The sequence below is a fragment of the Chrysemys picta genome, chromosome 14 (assembly GCF_011386835.1).
Source record: "Chrysemys picta bellii isolate R12L10 chromosome 14, ASM1138683v2, whole genome shotgun sequence".
NCBI lineage: Eukaryota > Metazoa > Chordata > Testudines > Emydidae > Chrysemys > Chrysemys picta.
In genome coordinates, this window is record NC_088804.1 from 42,898,081 (window position 1) to 42,922,941 (window position 24,861).

At 42.5% G+C, this 24,861-nt stretch overlaps 1 protein-coding gene across 9 annotated transcripts in view; it reads left to right on the forward strand.

Annotated features, from left to right (window-relative positions):
* Nucleotides 1–24,861, forward strand: part of NFAT5 (nuclear factor of activated T cells 5) — a 149,252-nt gene that overhangs the window by 80,377 nt on the left and 44,014 nt on the right. For 8 of the 9 annotated variants that reach the window (XM_042852039.2, XM_005310572.5, XM_042852038.2 and 5 more), the window contains 3 exons: nucleotides 4,706–4,898; nucleotides 16,076–16,266; nucleotides 22,288–22,460. In XM_042852039.2, coding sequence (XP_042707973.1) covers nucleotides 4,706–4,898; nucleotides 16,076–16,266; nucleotides 22,288–22,460 — 557 coding nt within the window. Of the gene's footprint in view, nucleotides 1–2,807; nucleotides 2,960–4,705; nucleotides 4,899–16,075; nucleotides 16,267–22,287; nucleotides 22,461–24,861 lie in introns of all 9 variants that reach the window. The other variant, XM_042852040.2, reaches the window with a different exon arrangement.

Genomic DNA, 24,861 nt, shown 5'->3' on the forward strand with positions numbered 1-24,861 from the left:
AGTTAATTGCTTGTTAAGATTTTTCAGCATTTAAATTAACACGTCTTTCACTTTTTGTTTGATAAAATGTTAAGATTATATGCTGAACCAAATTTTGTTTTTCATGTGAACTCACTTCTGTATTGATTTTCAGAAATAAATCTCTAATCCTGTTTCTCTCTGTGCTTCTGGGTTGTGTGCATGTGTGTGTTTGTGTGTGGGCACGCCTGGGTGGTGTTCTCTCATCTCTACCACTTCACACTGTTTACTAAATACATTTCAGTAGTTGCTTTAGAGAGAGAAAACCTCCATGAGTTTACAGTAGTTTGTTGGGGGTTTTTTGTTTGTTTTTTTACCTGTGGCTTCTTTAGTACTTATTTTTATACTGCAGTCAAGTGGGTAGATTTATTTTTTACTTTTATGTATGTGCTTGCAATGTGTTCTAATGTTCATCACTGGAATGGTGAACATTAAAATATGACTGACTGGAAAGATGAACTTTTCATATTCCTAAGGGAAACAGCCTTTTGTCTGTATTCCCAGGGTCATTGCAGTTCCATACTTAAAATGTTGGTTTGAGAAAGTGATTCTAAGAAACTCTCCAGAGTGGTCTGCAGCTTCATGGTAGATCTCATTTGGTAAGATGAGAACCAGGCTCACCAAAGGATGTAGAGTAAATATTGCCACCCAGTCTTTTTCTCCTGCCTTCTGCAAAAAAGTACTTAATCAATGGAACAATTTTTTGTCTGTTTACCACAAATGGTCTAGACGTATCAGTGAAACAGTCCAACATCCTGGCGATAAGTTCACCAGGAAAAAGTTATAATACTGTGAAATATTAAGTCTTAAATATTGATTTGTAGCGTCTCAAATTAATAAAAACGTTGTTTGGAAAGCTAGAAAACAAGGTTGCACCAAGCTTACAGGAAAGAAGGCAATTATCAGTTACCATGGAAAGAAGTGCTCTTCCTGTAGACAAGAATTGTGTGTGCGTAGAAGTTTTCTCCAGACAGGGAGCGCAGGCTTAGTAAGCTACAGACGTATGAGCTCTGTAGCGTTAATAATGAAGAAGCTAGCAAAATGTTCATTACTACCATATCAGGAGCTAAGCAGCATGCATTAATAAAGGAAAGGTTATGTTTATATAGCCTTAAGCTTTTAGAACATTGGGGACAAGGTTGATTATAGTAGTATGCATTATACAATATATCTAGATTGTAAGAAAAACTTTGATAAAGTTCCAGGTAGCAGATTCGAGTTAAAAGTAGATGCTTTAGTATCAGAAGTGGGTAGTATATGGAAATGGGGGGTGGGGAGGAACATGTACATCTAGAGTACAGAGATGCAGCACTGCAAACACAGATTGTAGGATTGACTGTAGTGCGTTTTTGTTTGTTTGTTTGTTTTGCTTTTCTGCCTAGTGTAGCTCAGCCAAGCTAGTTGACTCACATTTTGGCTTCAGGAGAAGAGGGAGGGTGATGACACTTGTTGTTATATACACTAGTTCATGCAATGGAAATACTAGCTGCCTCAGAAGAGACTTCTAATCTTCTGTCAGAGCTAGGGGGAAAAAAACCCCACTCCCATAGAAACTGCGAAGAGAGTTTGTGAAACTTTTTTAAAAGGCTTTGATTTTTTTTAATGATTTTTCAGGGCAAACAGGAGGATTCCTGTTCTTCCATTGGAATCATGCCAAGTCTCTGTCTCACTATTAGTCTCAAGTCTTCATTTGGACCAGCTGTGGTTCAGATGGCGCACATTTTAAATTATCAGGAGAAAATGAAGAAACAAATAAAACAAAAATAGAACGTTGAGATATTGAGTGGGCGTCATGGAATGTATTCTAATAAAAGCATTTGGCTTTGGCAGTTCATTGGAATGACCATGCCAGTCAGAATGATTTGTTTGGTTCTGATACCCGTTAAGCTAATTAATAAATTAGTATATGGAAAATATTGCTGTTGCTGTTTGCACAGGCATGGAAAATGGAATGCCACTGATTCTGGGAGTAAAAGGTAACTGAATTTAGAAGGACAGTGTAGAAATACCAGCTCTCCTTTATAGTTGGGAACAGGGACAAATGAGAGGGATTCCAGTTAAATATTTAAAATTCCTCTCTACTATAGCTAATTAGATTGAAAATGATAACCATAATTTCAAGAGACTCTTAAGGGGAAAATATTCCAAATAATTGGCAACCAGTACCTCTTCAAACAAAAATAACACAGTATATGTGGAGTATGTTACCAAGCAAGGTAACTCAGGATTCAAAAGTAGAATAATGAAAGAAAACACATAGGTAGTCAAGGGAGGACAAAGTATTAAATGTGTATATTCTTTTAATATGTCACATGTCTGTCTGTTCTTCCCATCAAAATTTCTATGATCTTTAAGTCTCCTTCAGTAATCTGTTTAGCTGGAATTCTGAGTGTGAGAGATCAAAATGTGTAACCCATATGTTTCTGCATTGAGAATTCTCTTGTGACATTATAGGTAATTAGGTGAGCTGTAAAGGCAAAGAAATGTGAATCCCAGTCTCAGAGCTCTGAACAATATGACTATACTTTCATGATGATTAAATTGCTTAACATTCCTTTTCTGATTCCCATGTTTAATTACATGATTTAAAATTCTGGATGTCATGAAAAGCAGAGAAAATGTACTGACTCAAAACTTAACATCTGTCTTTCAACTGCTAGTATACTGGAATAAGTTCCTAACAGAAAATATGGAGAATTGATAATCTAAAAACCTTGAATGTAGTTAGTATTTTTGGTTAACTAGGCCAGTAATGTAAATCATACTGCTCTCTACATTTGTTTACTTAGTGTTTCATTGAACTTGTGTACATTGTCCCAACTGGAAGAGGATTTCTGTAGAATAAAAAAGCTGGATGAAAATAAAACTGAAGGGGTTTTTGTGGTAACAGCCTGTTTGGCTACACTGAAGCTGAACCATGAGGATTTCTTGCCATAAAATGGTACTATTGCAATTTGTATGCTTTTATAACCTCTAAGTTCTACATCTTTTCTTTTAATTTGAAAACAAGCCTACAAAACAGGTCTGGTGAAGCACTTCGGGATTCTATGTTCAGAATGAATAAAAAACAGGCTCATATGACAGTTTGAGTCTTGAGAGGTTAAATTTCATAAACACACAAAATTAAGTTTCTGCAGCCCTTGATAAATCATCCACTAGATCCTTAGTCAGAAGATTATTCATACTTGTTGCGAGTGTTCAAGGGTCTTGCAAGGTTTGGTGTAGGTGAGAGCATGATGGATGAAGCCTTGTGGAAAATCAGATATGTAGAAGTGTTAAGGGAAAAACTTGCAACCTCCTCTACAGCAATGAAGGCCTGTCTTGTAGTAAAACTACTGTGGTTTAGCTATACAGGGGTTAGGCAAGGAGTTGAGGAAACCTGTAAAGAAGATGTGCATTTCCTGTAGACTATGGAGCCTTGCTCTGTGGTATTGTACAGTGAGAATTTCAGGCTGGGTGATACTTTGCAGATCCACCATTGTGTAAATCCATGGGCCATCACCTCTTCTAATCAGAGTGCAAATAGCCTCTCCAGGCTTAAGGCTGGCCAAGTTTCCAGGAAATAGGTCCACCATCAGTGAGTGGCCTTGAGGAAGAAGAGATTTCCATTCCTTTCCTTCCCCAGCCAAATTACTAATGAGGTGCCTTGAAACAGCATTCCTTAAGAATCTCACACCTTTCCCTTATTTCAGGCTATTCACGCACTCATGAAGGCAACACTGGCTAGTTGGCATTTAGAAGGGTTTCTTCACATCCATAAATGCAGAAACTAATTGCTGATAAAGTTAAAGCTTACATTTTGCATAAACTGATTAAGGCATCTCCCAGCCAACCCTAGTTGCCAGGGGAATAGTTCTGTTCACTATTGGTAAATGTGTTTAGCAGACTTGGGTTCATGATATTCTACAAACTTCCACTGTATAAGGTCAGTGAGACATTCTTTCTTGATCCTTTAAAATGGACAAAAAAATTGATTGTGAAGTGTTATACTTTGGAGGGCTTCTTCATTCAGGTTTTAATTATGGAACTGATCACAAGATACAGTACATTTGGAGACCACACACCTGGGAAAAGATGGTCTTGTTGCATGCACTGCATTTCTTTTAAAGTCAGTGCAATTATGGCACCTCTGCTCAAGCCAAATACTTTTGAAACCGCTTTTTCATATAAATTTCTCAATTTGATCTGACAGAAATTGCCAAATAGTAGTTGTGAACTTTCATGGTCATGCAAATTCAGGAGGAGACAGGCATGAGGCTGTTTTTCTATCAAAGAAGAAATTTATATCATTTAACCTTAATTCTGTTGAGCTTTTAGGTCATATTACAAATATGCATATCATTTTCCCTACATTTTCTGATTATACAATATACTGGGGAGAGGATAGGCTATGTGCCTTCCTCCTATTATTAACTTATTCTGGTAACGCGAATTGGTTTCCCCTTTGCTATTTATGTGAAAAACAGTTCATATTTTCATAGAATGGAGGAGACAGGGAAGCGTTGTTCTGCCTTACCCTCCAGGGTTCCTTCTCTGTCAGTGAGACAAGTCTACCTTAAACATTTGCTCTTATAAATGTTTCACCTGCCAATTTATTTGTTTTATCTATGGCCCTTTGCATTGATTTTTTTTTTTTATATGGGAACTTCTTTTAACATGTTCTCAATGGTCTGCTTTGACTTCTCAGAGCATCAGAAAGCCAGAAAGGAGCCGGAGGGAAGAAGAGCCCGATGTTGTGTGGTCAGTATCCTACTAAAAGTGAAGGCAAAGAGCTGAAGATTGTGGTACAGCCGGAGACCCAGCACAGAGCTCGGTACTTGACTGAGGGCAGCCGAGGCTCAGTGAAAGACAGGACACAACAAGGTTTTCCAACTGTAAAGGTAGTCTGTTTATAGTAGTAGATGGCAATGCTGTGGGGGAAAGGGTTAATGTCATCCTTGGATGTATATACGGGAATAGAGAGTAGGAGCAAAGAAGTGAATTTACCTCTGTGTGGCTCATTGGTTAGACTGTTACTGGAATACAGCATCCAGTTTTGGAATCCACATTTTAAAAAGAAGGCTTTGCAAAATTAGAGAGGGTGCAGAGAAGAGCCACAAAAATGAATTGAGGGCTGGACAAAATGTCTTACAGTGCAGGCATGTCTATACTGCAACTGGAAGTGAACCTTGTGGTGCGGATAGACAGACTTGTGCTAGCAGAGCTCAGGCTAGCGCACTGAAAAATAGCTGTGTGGGGGACGCTCTGTCTAGCAACCAGAGCTCAAGACATGGGGGTTGTGTGGGCTACAGCTCAGGTAACTAGCCTGACTCTCTGCTGGAACCCAAAGTCCACACGGCTATTTTTAGCGGCTAGCATGAGTCTGTCTACCTGGGCTGGGAGGCTCACTCCCAGTTGCTGTCTAGACATACCCTGAGAGACTTAAGGAGCACAATCAATTTAACTTCTCAAAAAGAAGATTTAGCGCTTGCTTGATTACAGTGTACAACAGGGGTGGGCAACTTTTTGGCCTGAGGGCCACATTGGGGTTGCAAAACTGTATGGAGGGCTGGGTAGGGAAGGCTGTGCCTCCCCAAACAGCCTGGCCCCGCCCCCTATCTGACCCCTCCCACTTCCTGCCCCCTGACTGCCCCCCTCAGAATCCCTGACCCATCCAACCCCCCCTGCTCCTTGTCCCCTAACCACCCCTTCCCGGGACCCCTCACCCCTAACCGCCCCCGGGACCCCACCCCCTATTCATCCCCCCTGCTCCCAGTCCCCTGACTGCTCTGACCCCTATCCACCCCCCACCCCCACCCCCTGACAGGCCCCCCCGGGGACTCCCACGCTTATCCAACCCCCCCATCCCCTTATCGCCCCCCAGAATCTCTGCCCCATTCAATCGCCCCCTGTCCCCTGACTGCCCCCTGGGACCTCCCTCCCCTTATCCAACTCCCAGCCCCCTTACCATGCTGCTCAGAGCAGCATGTCTGGCAGCTGCGCTGCGCTGCCCGGCCAGAGCCAGACACGCTGCTGCTCTGCTTGGCAGGAGCACGCAACCCCACCACCCAGAGCGCTGCCTGTGTGGCAGCGTGACTGCAGGGGAAGTGGGACAGCAGGGGAGGGGCCGGGCAGGATGGTCCCACGGGCCGGATGTGGCCAGCAGGCCATAGTTTGCCCACCTCTGGTGTATAAGTATCTTCCTGTGGACAAAATACCAGACGGTAATGGGCTCTTTAATCTAGCACAGGAATCGGCAACCTTTGGCAATCGGCCCGGCTGATTTGTTTATTTGCTGCGTCCGCAGGTATGTGCGATCGCGGCTCCCACTGGCCGTGGTTCACCGTCCCAGGCCAATGGAGGCTGTGGGAAGGGGCGCGTGCCGCATGCCAAAGGTTGCTGATCCCTGATCTAGCAGAATAAGAATTAATGGCTGGAAGTTAAAAACTGAAATAAGGCTCTGATTGATTAACCATTGAAATAAACTACCCAGAGAAGTGGTGGTTTCTCCATCTCTTTAAATCTTCAATCCTTATTCATAATGAGTTCCACAGATCCATTACACTGGGTCTCTGCTATATGTAGCCAAGGAGACATACTGAACTGGTCAGTCAATGCCAGGAGAGCAGTGGCTCCACCTCTGAGAAACTGCCAATTTTTCATCTGCTTTCTTAGCTGCAGGCAGGCAGACCAGCTCCTCCCTGCTTCAGAACAAAGGCAAAGAAGAGAAGAGGTAGGAAGAAAGGCTTACATCTCCAGGCTTTCAGGGTCTGCCTTTATCAGCAGAGGGGATTCCTTTTCTCCTTATAGTTATTGGGACTCTCCATGCCTCCTGCTCACCCCTATAGATATGCTTCCCCTGCAGCATAGTGGAAAAGGCCAAGTAGAGAAGGAAAATCAGAAACTGTCTCCAGCACCTCCCTAGTGACTGAATGCCTTGGTGGAGAACTGTCTCTGTTCTGTGGAGACCCAGACCCTTCTCAAGCTAAGGCAGGGTTTCCTGCCACCATCCCTCCTTGACACAGAGAGCACCCAGGAAGCAGTGGTAACAAAATCACCTAGGCTGGCACAGGCAGCTGCCCCAGGCCCAGCATGAGTGGCAGCTCCCTTCCCTCCTTTGGGGTAGCATAGTTTGAAGCAAAATATCAAAAAGCCTGTGAAGCTTCTCAAGCATGAAAACTGTCAGGGTGCATCAGGCCTACAACATAAACAAATATGTACTGTCCTCGGCTACCCCAAGGGCCTCTGCAGTCTCTAACAGGCAATTCTAAAGTGGATGGACAGTATTGCAAGTATCGTCCCCCTCAACCTTGGGAAGAAAAAAAAAGGGGAAGGGAAATTGTGTGGTCTAAGGGCTTCTCCCTGCTGGTTCTATGTCTACCCCTTGCTGGGTGACCTCACCCAGAGTCAGGTTCATAGACAGCAGCACCCACTTGATAAGGATTCTTGAGAGCAGCTATGCTTTTATGACAGTTGGTTAAAACTGTCCCTGCAAATTCACTCCGAATGGAAACAGGCTGTGTCCTCCACAAAGTTTCTTATGGCAGAAAAGACTTCTGAGGAATCTTATCAAAACATTTAACCTCTCAAGGGAAGTACCCACTGATGAGCTTCTGTTGCTTCTGGGATCAGTGATCTCCTATGTGGATATTCTTAGTGATCCTGTGCTTGCATGAGCTTCCTCTTCTCTTCTGCTCAGTGAAGGTCTCTCTCCTTAGGAGATTTTTCAGCTTATTCAGATGTTGGATGAGTCTGAGCAGATTCCAGTCAGGCTTCCCAAAAGGTGACCCAGTCAGGACAGTTATCACCACAGATGCAATCTGAAGGGATGGGTGCTCAGACAGGGATGAAGATTGTTCAAGGGATCTGGTCCAAACAAGACAGCAAGCACAATAAAACTGGAGAGAACTCTTAGGTAATTGGCTGTGGTCTCAAGCCTCTGTTCACAAGCCTCCCGCATGTGCGGATCATGACAGACAACACCTGAGCCATGTCACATGCCGACAGTCCTAAGGGAACCTCACCTCCTGATGATTTGTGTAAAGAAGAATCTGGAGTCACTTTGCTTCCTTCATAACCAAAGGAAAATTATTGTAGTTTGTTCAGCAGGCATAAGTTAGACCATTCAGTATGGGAACTACACATAGAGGTGTTCCACTCTTTGCTAAAGGAATTTAGTCTCCCAGTGATAAATCTGTTTGTTTCCCACCTGAATTACAAATTTTCAGTGTTCCTCTCTTGCCAGTGGAATCACAAATCTAAAGCAACAGATGCCTTGTCACAAAGATAGCAAGATATGACTTCCTTCCCTTTCTTCTCATCACCAGAACTCTATAGAAGATCAGAAGAGAGCCAGCTGTGGTAATTCTGGTAGTCCTATTCTAGCCAATGAGGCCTTGGTTCTCAATCTCCTCAACATAGCACAAAGACCTTCCATCTGGAAGGCAATCTAAAGATACATTTACCCAGAAAAAAAAACAAACACAAAAAACCAAAGACCTGGTATTGAGTCTTGGCACCTGAGTCTACTGACTTGGGCTCATGCTGTGGGGCTAAAAATAGCAGTGTAGATGTTCTGGCTCTGAAACCTAGTTAGGGGTGAGGATCTCAGAGTCAGGCCTCCGGCATGAGCCCTAACATCTACATTGCTATTATTAGCCCCATAGCATGAGTCCAAATCAGTTGAGACTCGCTGCCAGGATTCTGATTTTATTTTTTAATTTCTTTATTTTTTTGCTGTGTAATGTACCCTAATATGCATAATTGTTCCTTGTAATAAGAATCCAGGTTTTTGAATAGAGCCTTTTAAGCCAAAAAGGTGAGCCAGAAGAGGTAATATCCACACATTTCGCTTTCAGAAATAAATCTACTAACTCGGATTTAAGGACCTGGCTGAGGTTTACCCATTGGTACCAGGACAAGGGGTTCTCTGCTACCATGAATCCTTGAATTTTTTCAAGATGGACTTAAGCTAGGCCAACACTCAAAAGTCAAGTTACTGCTTTGTCTAATGTCCTTAGCACAACAGACAAGTAGTGGATTTCATCTTGCCCAGAAGATGTATGCTTTTTGGAGAGGCGGGGGGAGGTGGACAGACATCCCTTTTATGTTCTCCTACAGTGCACAGAGTTCTTGCATGGGATCTTAACCAGATTCTCAGTGCCACTATAGGCCCTCCATTTGAACCACTCATGAAGGTGTCTTATGATTTTCTAACCATTAAACTGGTCTTTTTGTTAGTAATCACATGAATTTGCAGGGTGTTTGAATTGGGAACTCTTCCTGGAACCTCAGTAATGCAGCTTCCATAAAGATAGTCGTATTCAAAACCGACCCTGCCTTCATACCAAACACTGACTCCATGCTCTAGAGAGCACAGGATATTGTCCTTCCATCCTTCTGCCCAGCTCCATTGCATCCCAAAAAGAAATTGTGGCACACTTGAATATCTCACAGTGTATATTCACTGCACAACTTGGTTTAGAAAGACAAATAATTTGTTCTTTATTATCTGTTTCCAAAGCGAACAAAGACTTCAGAATCATCCATTTCCGGGCTGAACTGTTGTATCTCAGAAGCATGCAAGTAAAAAAGCATAACTCAATCTTCCAAAATCAGAGCTCACTCCCTCAGGGTTGTTGTAATTTCCTGGGCAGAAGAATCATATGCCTCTCACAAGGTTTTAGAATAAAGTGATTAATTAAACAGTAATAAGTCACCAGGACTGGAATGGATTCACTCAAGAGTTCTGAAGGAACTCAGATATGAAATTGCAGAACCACTAACCGTGGTATGTAACCTATTGCTTAAATCTGAGTCTGCCCAAGGTGACTGGAGGATAGCTAATGTGGTCCAGATTTTTAAAAAAGGCTCCAGTGATGATTACAGACTGGTAAGCCTAACTTCAGTATGAGGCAAACCAATTGAAACTAAAGAAAAGAATAGATTTATCAGACACATAGATGAACACAGTATGTTGGGGAAGAGTCAATACAGCTTTTTTAAAGGGAAATCATGCCTCACCAGTCTCTTAGAATGCTTTGAGAGAGTCAACAAGCATGTGGGCAATGGTGATTCACTGTACTTGGACTTTCAGAAAATCTTTGACAGGGTCTCTCACCAACAGCTCTTGAGCAAAGTAAGGTATTAGTGGTCAAGAGGGAAGGTTCTCTCGTGGATCAGTAACTGGTTAATAGATAGGAAACAAAGGGTAGGAATAAATGGTCCGTTTTCAAACTGGTGAGGTAAATAGCAGGGTCCCCCAACAGTCTGTACTGGGATCAGTGCTGTTCAACGTATTCATAAATGATCTGGGAGAAGTAAACAGCAAGATGGCAACATTTGCAGATGATACAAAATTACTCCAGATAGTTAAATCCAGAACTCTGCAAAGGGTTATAAAGGGATCTCACAAAACTGGGTGACTGGGCAAGAAAATGGCAGATGAAATTCACTGTTGATAAATGCAAAGGAATGCACATTGGAAAACATAATCCAACTACACGTACACATTGATGGGGTCTAAATGAGCTGGTACCACTCAAGAAAGTGATCTTGGAGTCATCGTGGCTAGTTCTCTGGAAATAGGGTGACCAGATCGCAGGAGTGAAATATCAGGACACATTGGGCGAGCAGGGCGGGGGGAGGGGAGAGGACAACAATGACAAATACAGGTGCAGAGAGCCATGAGAGGGGGCCCTAGGAAGCTGCGAGAGGGGTTGTACGGCCCCTGCTGCAGCCCGCACCACAAGCCACAGGGCAAGGACACCTATTGAATTCAATGAGAATTTTGCATGTGAATTGATGTACCTAGTTCTGAGATTATAAAGCCAGAAGGGATCCGGTGATCACCTGGTCTCACCGCCTGTATAGCACAGACATAGAACTTTCCCAAAATAATTCCTAGAGAATAGCTTTTAGAAAAAGCTTTTAGAAAAACACCATGACCCTTAGTATATTGTTAATCGTTAATTACTTTTACCATTGAAAAGGTATGCCTTATATCCAGTCTGAATTTGTCTAGCTCCAACTTCCAACCGTTGGCTCATGCTCTACCTTTCTCTGCTAGACTGAAGTGCCTATTATTAACTATTTGTTCCCCATGTATATTCTTACAGTCTATAACCAAGTCACTTCTTGACCTTCTTTTTGTTAAGCTAAATAGATTGAGGTCCTTGAGTCGATCACTATAAGGCATGTTTTATAATCCTTTAATCAGTCTTGTGACTCTTCTCTGAACACTCTCCAATTTATCAATATCCTTCTTAAATTGTGCACACCAGAACTGGACACAGTATTCCAGCAGTGGTTGCACCAGTGCCAAATACAGAGATAAAATAACCTCTCTACTCCTTGAGATTCCCCTATTTAGGCATCTGGTCACCCTATTTCTGTATGCATTTTCCCAGGTTTTTTTTGTAAAAATCAAAACTGAACTGCCCCAGAAATTCTGGCATGTGGCATCATTGTGAAACTCGCATGGCTCCAACCCTGCCGATGAACCTTTAGATCCACTGCACAGACTTCTGCCACTTGAGCTAATGGAGTAAGTGATGGCAGAGGCAGTAGGTTGTCATCCTATATGTGATAGATCAGCTCTATAGGGGGATGAGACACTTTTTTTGCCACTGGGTTTCACAGATATCTGCTGACAGAAGAGGAACTGTGAAACTCAGGAATCCTGGGTCTATCCCAGGCTCCTGAACGGAGTGGTCTCTAGTAGTCAAAGACCCTTCTTCCCCATCCCCTCCAGTTTATGTCTATCCTATTGCTGTCTAACCCGCCCCAGTTCCTCATCTGATTTCAACTGCCCTCCACTACAGCCCTGGATTCCTTGTCCCAGTTTCCTGGTCCTGTCTCACTCTCCTCTCTCTCCGCCCCCCATCCCTCAGATGGGATGTTCGTTCCAGACTGGCAAAATTATAAGGCTTCCCAACATTTCAACACTTCCCATTCTAAATTTTCGGTTGCTTAACTATAGGCTAGCTCTGCCTACAACAAAGCGTATTCAGAACCTCTGATTAAGGGGATTATAAGTGTAGCAACCTCCATCATAGCTAGTCACCAAAGATTGAACCTGAGCCATCCAGACTTCATCCAGCATGAGCTTCTACTACTTGAGTTCAAGATATAACTCCCTTAGCTGGTAGCTATACAGTTATCCTCTAAAAATCCACCAGAGGAGGGCACAAAACACAGGTTGGACAGTGAATTACAAAAGTGCCAAATATTATTATTAGACCTGCATTACTTTTCACAATGAACGTCAGCAGGGGATAAACTGGGAGTTTAAGAATATTTGGAAAACAATTTTAGAGTAACATTCAGTGCTGTGGTTTAAAAGAAAAAAAAACTGTTAACTCATAACTTAGCAGTATTCCGTGTTTGAAAAAAAAAACAACTTTTAGGAGCTATGGGATACAAGTTAAGAATGTTGAAACAGGAAGATGTTATGCTTAGTTACCACTTGGGCAAGGCGGCGTGCTATGTAATACTTGCAAAATTTCACTGTAATGTTTTACAATATATAGCAGCGCAATGCTGATTCCATTGATATTGTTGAGCAATTCATGCTGATTTTATTTCAGCCCACATCAGGCTCAGGGTGGGGCCTGAGGGCAGTGGGTCTGAGGGGAGCCCCCCCAGAGGGACCTGCCAGGGGGCCAGGTGAGCCCAGCAGTGCTTACCTGGAGCGGCTCCCAGGAAGCATCCAGCAGGCAGGTCCCTCTGGCCCCTTCCTAGGGTCGGGTCGAGGGGAGGGGGGCAGGGGCGGGGGCGGCTCTCTGCTTGGCGACCGCTCCCTGCTGCCGGAGTCTACAGGCCCCGCACTGCTGCAGCATTCAGGGGAGCGAGACCTCCTCGCTGCCTCTCTGTGTGCCGGGGCAGGGGCTGGGCTGTGCTCTGCAGGCTCCTGCCGGCCAGGCGGGGGGCCCTGTGGGCTGGCGCCGCTGTGCCGGGAGCTCACTGCGCGCTGCCCCAGGGCCCCTGGAGGGAAGGTGAGTGGCGCCGGCTTGCCGCGGTCCCCCTCATATAGGGTGACCAGACGTCCCGACCAATGTAAGGTCGGGACGCGGGACAAGTCCCCTAAAATCGGGACTGTCCTGATAATATCAAGACGTCTGGTCACCCTATCTGGAAACATCTGCTCCATGTGCTGCACCATTCAAAGAAAGCTGACAAAAAACGTTAGGAAGCATTAGGAAAGGGATAGATAATAAGTAAGGCTACAATTTTGTCATAGATATTTTTAGTAAAAGTCATGGACAGGTAACAGGCAATGAAAAAAATTCACAGAAGCGGTGACCTGTCTCTGACTTTTACTAAAACATCCCTGACAAAATGAGGAGGGAGGAGTGTCCAGCACCCTGCCCTGTGACTTCCGAAACTTCTGTGACATACTCGTAGCCTTAATAATAAGACAGAAAATAACATAATGCCACTATATAAATCCATGGTATGCCTGCACCTTGAATACTGCATGCAGTCCTGGTCACCCCATCTCAAAAAAGATATGTTAGAATTGGAAAAAGTACAGGGAAAGGCAACAAAAATGATTGAGGAGAGACTAAAAAGACTGGGACTAGTCATTTTAGAAAATATATGATGGGGGGGGGGGAGGGAGTATGACAGAGGTCAATAAGCAGAGCCGTCCCTTGAGTACTGTAACTCGGGGCAACTGCTTCGGGCCCCGCGCTGTGGGGGGCACTGTGGGCCGGTGCAATTGGCCGGCGCGGTTGGTCCCAGAAGTGACAAATTCGTCACTTCCGCCCTTGGCCTTTCTGTATGGTATGCTTTAGTCAGACAAAAGTTACTGGGCTTAGTAAAGAGTAACGGTGAAATTCTGTGACCTGTTGTTATATATGAGGTCAGACTACATGATGTAATGGCCCCTTCTGGCCTTAAACCATAAGAATCTATCTATATGGGGACATATTTCTGATAGTAGAGAGCTCTTTAATCTAGCAGATTAAGGCATCATAAAATCCAGTCGCTGAAATCTGAAGTGAAACAAACTGAGACTAGAAATAAAGAACAGATCTTTAACAATGAGGGGAATTAACCACTGGAACAGCATACTAATTCATGTGGTGAATTCTTTATCATTTGAAGTCTTTAAATCAAGACTGGTTACTTTTCTAGAAGACATGCTACAGTTAAAACAGAAGTTGTGGACTTGATGCAGAAATTATTATAGGTTTTTGGCCTCTGTTTTCAAGGGAGCCAGAGTGGCTGGTCATAATGGTCCCTCCTGGTTTAAAATCTGAGTCAAATGCATGCACAGTTGACCTTTCTCTGCTGTGAAACATCATATATACTTCCATTTCTAGTTTGTTGTTTAATGACAGTGTCATATACACTTTGAATAGTTGGAGTAATTAGTCTACATAATTCTGTCTTCAGTTTTTCATTGATATATTTGACATTTTCCTACTGCTATTCCTTCATGTTCCAAGGTAAATTAAAATGCCAAACAAAAACAACCTCCATCTATCCACCGCCACTTCCCCCAAACCTATAATATATAATATTAAGAGTATTCTATACTCAATTAAAAAAATCCGAGATGAAAGCATCTGACTAAACAAGTCTGGAAAAAGTAAGCTTTCAATTCAGATCTAGCAGTTCCATGTTGCTCATGATGCTGTACAGGAGAGCCTTTATTGCTCATTGAAGAAGTACTGAATATATTTTAGAAAGGCATCCGGAATGAAGAGAACAATTTCATTAGCTTTTACCGTCTAAGTAAAAGCAGAGTCCTGTTTGTTAAGATGTATGTCAGGAAGTAGACAAATTACATTGCATATGTACTGATGTCTCATTAAAGTTATGAAAAATTCTCAGGAAAATCATAAAATAGACAATATTGGACTTGTATAAGAGCTGTGTATAAGTGGCACTGTAAGTGTGTAGGCTGAAGATGAATTTTGTTTAAACTTGAAAGCATAGCTGGTTGTAATGGGAATTTGATTTTGGATACAGTTATAGCTGGAGAGGTTCTTGGAATAACTTTGTATCAAAGGATTGCAACATGAATGGTGCAGTGAATTTCTGATGCAACTGAACATGCAATTACCATTAGTAAAGTAATGTTGCAAAAGACCTGTTCCTGCTAGTTAGTAGGAATTGCACTTGTAATATTGCAGGATGTTTGATCTATTCTCTGTGAACCAAACCACAAATTAAATTATTAATTAAAAATGGGATTAGAGAAAATATTGGAGAATTAAATCACTATATACACTGAGTATTGGGTGTTTTCTCAAATATAAAATTCCTCTAAACCAATTAATCTTTGGAAAACATTTTTCTTAATTGCTCTACAATGTAATAGAGATTCCTCTACAATTTCATAGAAGTATATTGATTAGTTAATGTGAAATTGTTATCTTGAACTGCATGGCATTGTTGTGATCTAGGAGTTTCTGAATTGGTCAAACAGGATGAGGATCAGTATGCAGAGTGTAAAAGAACAAACAGTATTAACAATTAGCATTTTAAGAGCTCATTAATCTAATGTAGAAATACATTTTTATAAAAAGTTTAGGAATGGTTATTTAGTTTTAAATTTGAGTGTAAATTTACGTATAATGCCAACACTTAGTCTTATAAAGTCCTATAATACTCTAACACATTTTTATCATGGCATAAATGTATTCTCTTGCAAATTGATTGTGGGCAGCACATTAATACTGAACTGGTGTATCTAAGAAGCCTTTATTCATAAAATATTTTGACAGTGAATCAACATTGATCATAAATTTAAGTGAGAATGCTAGTTGCTGTTTACTTTATATTTTTTATGGAAGAATAAATCGGGTTTTGGAATTCCTGAGGCTACAATCTAAGCAATGTAATATTAACAAGAACAAAACATCAGTCTGCCATTTTGTAAATTATATAGAAATTCTCTGCTTCCCCCATCCTTGAAAATTGTTCATTTACTCTCAGTCAGTTTTTTGGAGGTTCAGTGTATCTTTTAACTGAAATATTGCAGTTCAATTGTACGTTTTTAAAATGTCTGATTTCATAATAAATTATAAGGTCAATTTACTATCTACTTCTTGTTGCTTGGTTCTAGCTGGAAGGTCACAATGAGCCAGTAGTTCTGCAAGTGTTTGTGGGTAATGACTCTGGTCGAGTGAAGCCACATGGGTTCTACCAGGCCTGCAGAGTAACTGGGCGAAACACTACTCCCTGCAAAGAGGTGGACATAGAGGGTACTACAGTTATAGAGGTTGGCCTTGACCCTAGCAACAACATGACACTTGCGTAAGTAATTATTTTTGGATTGCACTGTTTTTCTGGGATGAAACAGTAAGACAGGGGTTCTCAAATGGTTTCTCAAACCCCCTTAGGGGGTTGCAAGGTTATTACGCAGGGGTTGTGAGCTATCAGCCTCTAACCCCCAAACCAAGCTTTGCCTCCAGCATTTATAATAGTGTTAAATATAAAAAAACGTGTTTTTGATGTATAAGGGAGATAAGCACTCTGAGGCTTGCTATGTGAAAGGGGTCACCAGTACAAAAGTTTGAAAACCACTGCAGTAAGAGTTTCTTTTGCTTCAGGAATCAAGTTTGAAGGTGTAATTTGATGTTATCAGGGGGGGAGCCGTATTAGTCTGTATCCACAAAAACAACGAGGAGTCCGGTGGCACCTTAAAGACTAAGAGATTTATTTGGGCATAAATCTGAAGAAGTGGATTTTTTACCCACGAAAGCTTATGCCCAAATAAATCTGTTAGTCTTTAAGGTGCCATCGGACTCCTCATTATTTTTGTTAATTTGATGCTGTTATCGTACCAGGCAAAGAGGAATCTGTTTCTTATTTCTGATATTTCTTTATTACAACAGAGATTTTAAGAATAGGAAGTGATTAGAGACAGTTGTCCCAATTTGTACTTACGAAAACTTAAGGGATGATTAAGAAGATCAGTTTCCAAATTGTTGTTGTCAATGCCACCTCCCCCTGCTTCTTTAAATGTATTGGAAATATCACTAAGTAGATCAGATTCATTACCAATACTGGCTTCTTTATTTTATCCTTTCTTATGCCAACTGGTATTTTTTCAAGACAGTCCCATGAGATAACACAAAATGCCATGCACACCTCTGTAGACATGCTCTGCAGCTGTGTGTATATATATGGGGCCTATAGTTACTGTCAATCTCTGTTCTTTTATTCCAAAATTTGGCTCTTTACAAAGAAGATGATCAGCTGTTTTGTGATACTAGTTTTTCTTGGCCATTGTCCTTCTGTTTTCAATAAAGATTTTTAGGAAGCAAAGATTTTTCCAGTGTCATGTCTCATTCTGACTTTTTCTTCATATCATAGCTTGAGCATTTCTCAAACCACTTCACTGTCTATAAGACTATTCACTACAATTATTACTGTTGAGTGATTATCTCCTTGCAAAGACTCCATTCAGTAATCTGACTTTCTTTCTCTCCAGTAGAAGAGCAAGCTTTCAATGTTAAGGGAGTTGGTTTATTCCGCCCCAACTGTCCCCACTTTTCAAAGCAATCTTAGTAATAGGTATGCTAAACTAAGTATTGTTTGGCCATAAGAGAAGCCTTCACATCCATGTACTTTGTCTGTAGAAGATATCTAACAATTGTATATGCATCTTAGACCGTATATTCTCTTTGAGTAGTGTCCCTATGGGTGCTTCACTGTAGGTGTATTTGCGCCCCTGAACCTCTAATCCAAGATTTTAGGTAGCAGTGGCTGTTCAGCCCATATGTGCGTCCTCCCTCCCTTGTGGTCTGCCTCGAGGCTATCTAGTGCTGCGCGGGCGAACCGCCTTTGGCCTCAAATGGCATGAGCAGTAGTCTCTTCCTTCTTGATAGCATTTAGTATAAATAGTAGCTATGCTTGGAGTTTTTTGTTTCCTTTTAGTAGTTAGTTTCTGTTTTTCCGTTCTAAGAAAAGAAAAATTTTTCTTTTAAAAATTTCCCGCGTTTTTTGTGGGCAATCACCTGCTTGGTTCCGCCACCTTCACAAGATGCCTCTCCTGCAATGGGGCAATTCTAGTAACGGACAGGCATTCTCATTGTGTCTGTTGTCTTGGAGAGGCACTTATTCTGCAAAAGTTCACAGAGATGAGGTGACATCTCCTAAGAACCAGGAGCTCAAGTTAAAACTTCTCTTCATGGAGGGTGCACTCCAACCACCAGCTGACCCCAGTCCTGAAACCCCTCCAAGACAGAGATCATCCCCAGAACTTGATCCTGCAAAGGGATAGAATTGCAAAAAAAAGTCGGCTGATTCTCCCCTGCAAAGCTGCTAGAAAAAGGGCTCTGAGCCCTTAAACCTAGTTGTTGGCCAGCCAGAGGGGATCCCCAGTGTGTTCGCCCACCTCAGTCAATATCACTGACTCCCCGGGCCTAAAGATCCCATGGGCAGTGGTTTGGAAGCAATGGCCCCACCTCCCAGAGATAAAGACAGAAATTGTACCACCTCTAAAAGATAGGCACTGACAAAACCATCTTCGGCACTGAGTGTGTCAAAGCAACCCTTATTGGAGCATTCCTCACATAAACAACAGTCGGTTCCGACAAGTCAGCACTGGCACTCCTTGATGGTGCTGAGCGTATCAATGATACCGCAGGAGTTGTGGAAGAACTGGAATCCCCACTACTTGGTACCAGGGTCCAAGTACCAAGCACATCTAGGTATCACCACAGGCACTGGGCCATTTACCCTCACAACCCCAGTCAGCACCACCCTTTTCTAGCCAGGAGTCGGGCAGTGAGCAGGATGATTATCTTTCTCTGGCCTCACAGCGTGGCCCACCATTACAACAGCGGGACTTCCCCAATTGCCAGGGTCGGCTTCAGGCACCAGCATAGCAAGCAGGTGCCTGGGGCGGCCAATGAAGAGGGGGGCGGCATGTCCGGCCATTCGGTGGCAATTCGGCGGCGGGGCCATCATTCCCTCTCAGAGCGAAGGACCTGCCACCGAATTGCCACCGTAGAATGAAGCGGCGGTGGTAGAGCTGCCGCCGATCACGATCGGCTCCCTCCTCCCCTCCCCCCCCCCCCGCTTGGGGCGGCAAAAACACTAGAGCCTGCCCTGCCAATTGCACCCTTGTTCCGACCCTCAAGCCTGGTACTGTCTGCCATCTGTGGGGACTACCATGACCACCCATGCCCTCCTGCCCCTCAGTGCCTGTATTGGGATCCATGAGCAATGTACAGATCCCACACTTTACAAGCATTAGGTGTCTCTCAGAGAGAGTCCACTAGACATTTCCCCTATGGCTTCAATGTCCAGAGCCCCGGAACCTGAGAGAGAAACTTTTGAGGGGCAGGAAGCCAAGCTCAAAGCAAAGACTATCCCACCAGCAAACATCTCCTCCTCACCAAATAAGGCTGTGATGCCCCTTCCTCCATTGCTGGCAGATGACTTAGACTCTTTCCGGACCTTACTAGCAGATGAGCTTCAAATTACCTTACAGAAGGTGACAGACTCCCATCACAAGCTGGTGAATATTCTCCACATTTCCTCCTCCTCCTCCAGAATTGCCCTCCCAATTAACGAGGTGCTTCTGGACCCTGGCAAATGAATCTGGCAGCCGCCATTACACTGACGTGTAAAAGAGTCTATAAGAATTGTTACGTTCTCTCCCCTACCCCCTCCCAAGGAGGCAGACCTCACTTCGTCTTTACTCACCCTCAACCTAACTCTATAGTAATGGATGTAGTTAACACACGGGGAAAGCAACATCGTGCCAAGTCAACCCCATATGATAGAGATTGGAAGAGGCTAGACCTTTTGGGAAGAAGGCACACTCGTCAGCAACATTACAATTCGGGGTCTCAAACTACTAAGCTGTAATGGCTAAGTTTAACTATGTAAATTATGGGTAACTCAATACGTTTATTGATCACTTGCCAGAGGAGCAAAAAGAACAATTTCAGGTCATTGTCAAAGAGGGGAAGTTAATAGCCAGAACAGCACTACAGATGGCACTGGATGCTGCAGACACAGTGACCCGCTCAGTCTCGATGGCAGCGGTAATGAGGCGGGCATCCTGGTTACACCTTTCAGGGTTGCCCAAGGAAGTGCAAATGACAGTCGAGGACCTGCTGTTTGAAGGTCCCAAACTCTTCGCTGGTAAGGCTGACCCATGATTCCACACATTAAAGCATTCCAGAGCCACGCTATGCTCCCTGGGAATCTACACAGCTGGACAGATGAGAAAATAGGGCTCACAACCACCTCACAGATCCCAAACACCTCAGTTCCCACCGTCACAGTGGTATTACAAGCTGCAACATAAGAGATCCAGGATGCAAAAATGGAAGCCATCAGCTTCCTGATCCTCTATCTCTCAACCCTTGTCCTCTTAAGCACCAGTTTTGATGCTTTGGTCAGGGCCCTGAACAACCATTCCTTGCAACAACGGCAACTGCTATCTATAGAACTACCACGTCACTTTGAAAGTCACTTGACTCTCTTCCATAGGAGTTGGGAGAACATCACCTCGGAGAAATGAGTTTTGGAGATTATTTTGAAGGGTTACACCATCCACTTCACATCCCTCCCCGACTCCCACCGTCCCTTCAGGGACCCTTCTCACGAGAGTCTATTCCATCAGGAAGTAGATCTGATGTGCATTGGGGCCATAGAACCAGTCCCTACTCTCCTCACAGGCTAGGGATTTTACTCCCGATATTTCCTGATCCCCAAGGCAAAGGGAGACTGGAGACCCATACTAGGTCTAAGGGTGCTAAACAGATATGTGAAGGTGCAAAAGTTCAAGATGGTCACACGAGCAGCCATTATTCCAACTCTGGAGCAAGGAGATTGGTTTTCGCCCTCGACCTACAAGATGCCCACTTCCACATTTCAATCTGACAGTCTCACAGGAAATTCCTTTAATTTACATTTGGGCGGAACCATTATCAGTACAGAGTGCTCCCATCTGGCCTCTTGTCCACACCCAGAATATTCTCCAAGGTCCTGTCCTTCGTAGAAGTGCACCTGCCAACGTTGGGTGTTGTAATCTACCCATGCATGGACGACTGGAATTGCCTGCAGCTTCTCGGACACATCGCAGCATGCACATTCATGACGCCACACTCCCTGTTGTTCATGAGGTGTCTGCAGATGTGGTTCAATGTGTCTATTCTCCGAACAAGGCCAGACTAAGCAAGCCACTATCAATGGCCTCCACTGTCAAACACTCCCATGACTGGTGGAAAGAACCATTCAATGTCCAAGCATCTCTGTTCATACAGCCCCCACCGATGCAGATTCGAGCAACAGACCCCTTTCTAATAAGCCGGGGAGCCCTCCTAAATGACCGCAAGGTTTAAGGCAAGTGGTCTCCCATGGAAGCAGTTCTCCATATCAATCTTTTGAAATTAAGAGCCATCAGAAACACCTGTGCATATTTTCTTCGATTCATCAGAAACACACAAAGGTAATGATGGACAATACAACCTGCATGTCAGAACTAAGATCTTTCATAACTACTACAGTCTCTTCCATGTAATGAAAAGTGAGGCGGTTATTCCATGTCTACGGAATGCCTGTCTAAATAGCTGGTGAAATGTCATGCAGAATGCTGCTGGCCCACATCTGATATTGTGTAGGGCCCTTTTTACTAAGGGCACACATGCATCTACTACTTATTATTTATTTGTATTACTCTAGCAGCTAAGGGCCGTAGTCATGGACCAGGGCCCCTTTGTGTTAGGCACTGCACATTTGCATGCACCAGATTCCAGTAGCCATAAGTCAACCATGTGAGTATGTGAAGTTTCTTCGTGCTTTCAGCCAAGGCATTACTGTCTTGGTAAAGAAGCTTAGAGTGGAGATAGAATTTTGGTAAAGTAGCCCTTCATATCCCTAGTTTGCATTACTCCCTCAGAACTAGCTTTTCAGTCTCCAAGAGTGGGGGAATGGGGATCTGCAGAGGCAAATTGAGTCGCTGGCAGAGCTAATATGGAGTAAAGTGAAGTTCTCTAGGTTTGCAGTCTTCATAGTTTCTCACTACTTTTTCCCTTGCTTCTTCATCTCCTGGACAAAGCAGGCAGAGATGAGAAGAGGGTAGGGTGATATAACTCACTTAGAGATGTGTTTTCAGTGCCCTGTCGTGTTAAGGCACATGAACTGCTTTGGACTCTAACTGCATTAAAAAATTCTGACTCTGTTGCACGGTAAACAAATCTGAATGGATTTATTGAGCTGGTAAACCTACTGAACTCCAGGTTCTGGTAAGTTTTATAGTTGCAGTTTTGGAAGTCCTACTGGATTACTAACTCTAATGTTGTGTGTTGCTAGGGTTGATTGCGTAGGAATACTGAAGTTGAGAAACGCAGACGTTGAAGCTCGAATAGGGATTGCTGGTTCCAAGAAAAAAAGCACCCGTGCCAGATTGGTGTTTCGTGTAAACATCACTCGGAAAGATGGCTCAACTTTAACGCTCCAGACACCCTCCTCTCCAATTTTATGCAGTAAGTAGCAAAGTAAAAATTGGAATCGGAGGAAGCTGGGTTTTAATCTGATTTAAATCACTGACTCACTGTGTTGCCTCAGGGCAAGTCATCTATAAACCTTTGTGCTTCATTTAATCCAGCTATAATATTCGGTGTTAAACAAAACAAACAAAATCCACCAACACAAAGATCTTGTTAAACCTAGAGTTGAAATTTCCTTGGAACATTGTCAGGTTTTTTTAATCCTTTTTAGGTCATAATTTTCTGATTTGTAATTAAGCCACATGCTGGTTTTGAAAGTTGAAACATTTTTGACCGCATTGCCTTGAGCTGATCACAAAATGAAATAACCTTTTCTGCTACAGGCTGTTAACATCATTGTTATATTGTAAATGTAGTTGTCGCCGCCTAGCTTTCAGGAGTAGAAGTGGGTAGACAGCTTTGTAGAGTTATAGCAGTTCATCAGGTCAGAAGTTAGTTCAGTTCTGATTAAGACAATGGAAAATTAATTTTTTTTACCACTGAATGTTAGAATGTTCTTTTTGACATTGAAAACACGTGTGTGGGCTGAAGATTTGTATTAAAGTGAACAGTATGGGAGACAAAACCATAGGTTGCAGCAGAAGGTTAGAGGTTCTTACTCCATATGGAGTCAGTCCCAGAGATGTCAGTACTAGAATGGCGGGATGTCTTTTATTCTCCGTTCCTTGTGCAACCTCTTCCTCCTGGGAGCCACCACCAGTGGGGGCAGCAAGAGGATTGGGGGAGCTTCTTCCCTTCCTCCCAGCAGGAAAGGAGCCTTGGGACCATGGAGAGTAAGAGCATCCATACGTTTTTGCGTTTTTCTTTTTCTTTCATTTTCTCTCCACAACTTTTTATTGTGTTTGGAGGTCTGAGATCCTAAATACTTCAGGTCTCTTAAATGGGAAATAAACTGAATGTTGTATGAAAACAAAAATTTGCCTTAACTATACAAAATATAGAGGGAGAAGGGAGAAAGATTTGATTGTTACATTAATGCCAATATATTAACTATGTAAAGACTACCACTACCTATTTGTATGCAAATTTAGTTACATACATATAATGTAAATAACTTTTGTATACTTATCTGTAGTTTTATAAACAAGTGCGTCAAAATAATTGGTCAAATATGCCATGGAAAAAACAAACTCAATACAAAGAACATTTCCTTGTTTTTGGCATGTCTGTAACCTTATTTCATTTTCCTGTTTTTCTCACTTTTCCCTTTAACAGAAGTATTACTATTCTTAACCTTTAGCCTACCAAGTAGCACTAATGAACATACAGGATGAATAGTGGCATATCAATTATATTGAGTTACTTTTTGCTTATAAACCTATACTTCAGGTATGTTAACAATGTGACTTGTTTGCAATGTACCTTTTACTGCACTTGTATGTGCTTTCATTTCTTAAGATAAAGCTTAAAAATGTTCTTGTTTAATTGTATAGGGCTGTGTAGCTGGAAGCTGCTGGTATATCCGTGAGAGTGCCAGCAGTGTCCTTGGCACTGTAGAAGGCACGCAAGTAGGCACATTCACTACCCTGAGGAGTTCAGAATCTAAATAGTTTTGATGTATAATACGAAGCATAAATCAATTAAAACTTTTCTAAACACTGTTTTTGCCTTGATTTAGTCAATAGATATTTAATGATTACCTAGCAAACCAATGTAACCCTTGTAGAAAAGGTCCTTTTTAAAAGGTCAAAAGTAACATGATTTGGAGTGGTCACAGTCCAGTTCCTTGTATATAATTAATATGTAGAAGACTAATATGAACCCTCAAAATAGGCCTCATTTGGCAACCTTATGCCACCAAGGTCTTAAACTGTGAGTAGAAAAGGTTGTAGGAAATCTATTGGGAAGTGGAATTTCATATAAATTATAAAAAATAGAGGTTTACAGTCAAAGTGCTATTTTAAAGTTTGCTATTGACACTTGGGATCCTAGAGAAGGGAAGGCATTGCTTTTGTAAGCTGTGCTCCAAAATGTTAGTAAAATACTTTACAATAATTTATATTTATTTTCACTATTTTATCAGTTGACACTCCATTTTTTTATTTAATGAGGGTACAATCTTATCTGATGAGTTGTCTGAGAATCATAGAAATAAATCACAGCAAGGACAAAATTTAATACGTACATTAATATATATTGCCATTGGCTTCTGATTCACAGAGAATTGAGGGCCTGTGTAATTGTAATTCATTGGTGAGTGTGTGTTTGAGTCCTCCTCGGTGCTGATTCACAGAGGATGAGAGTTGTTGCAGCCCTTGGCTACAGAACTTTAGCAGTTCACACTTTTAGCTCTGGAGGTCATCTGTTCAATCCCCAGTGTGTCAGCCAAGAGAGTAGCAATAATGTAATAAAAGTAAAGGTACTATGGGAATGGTTT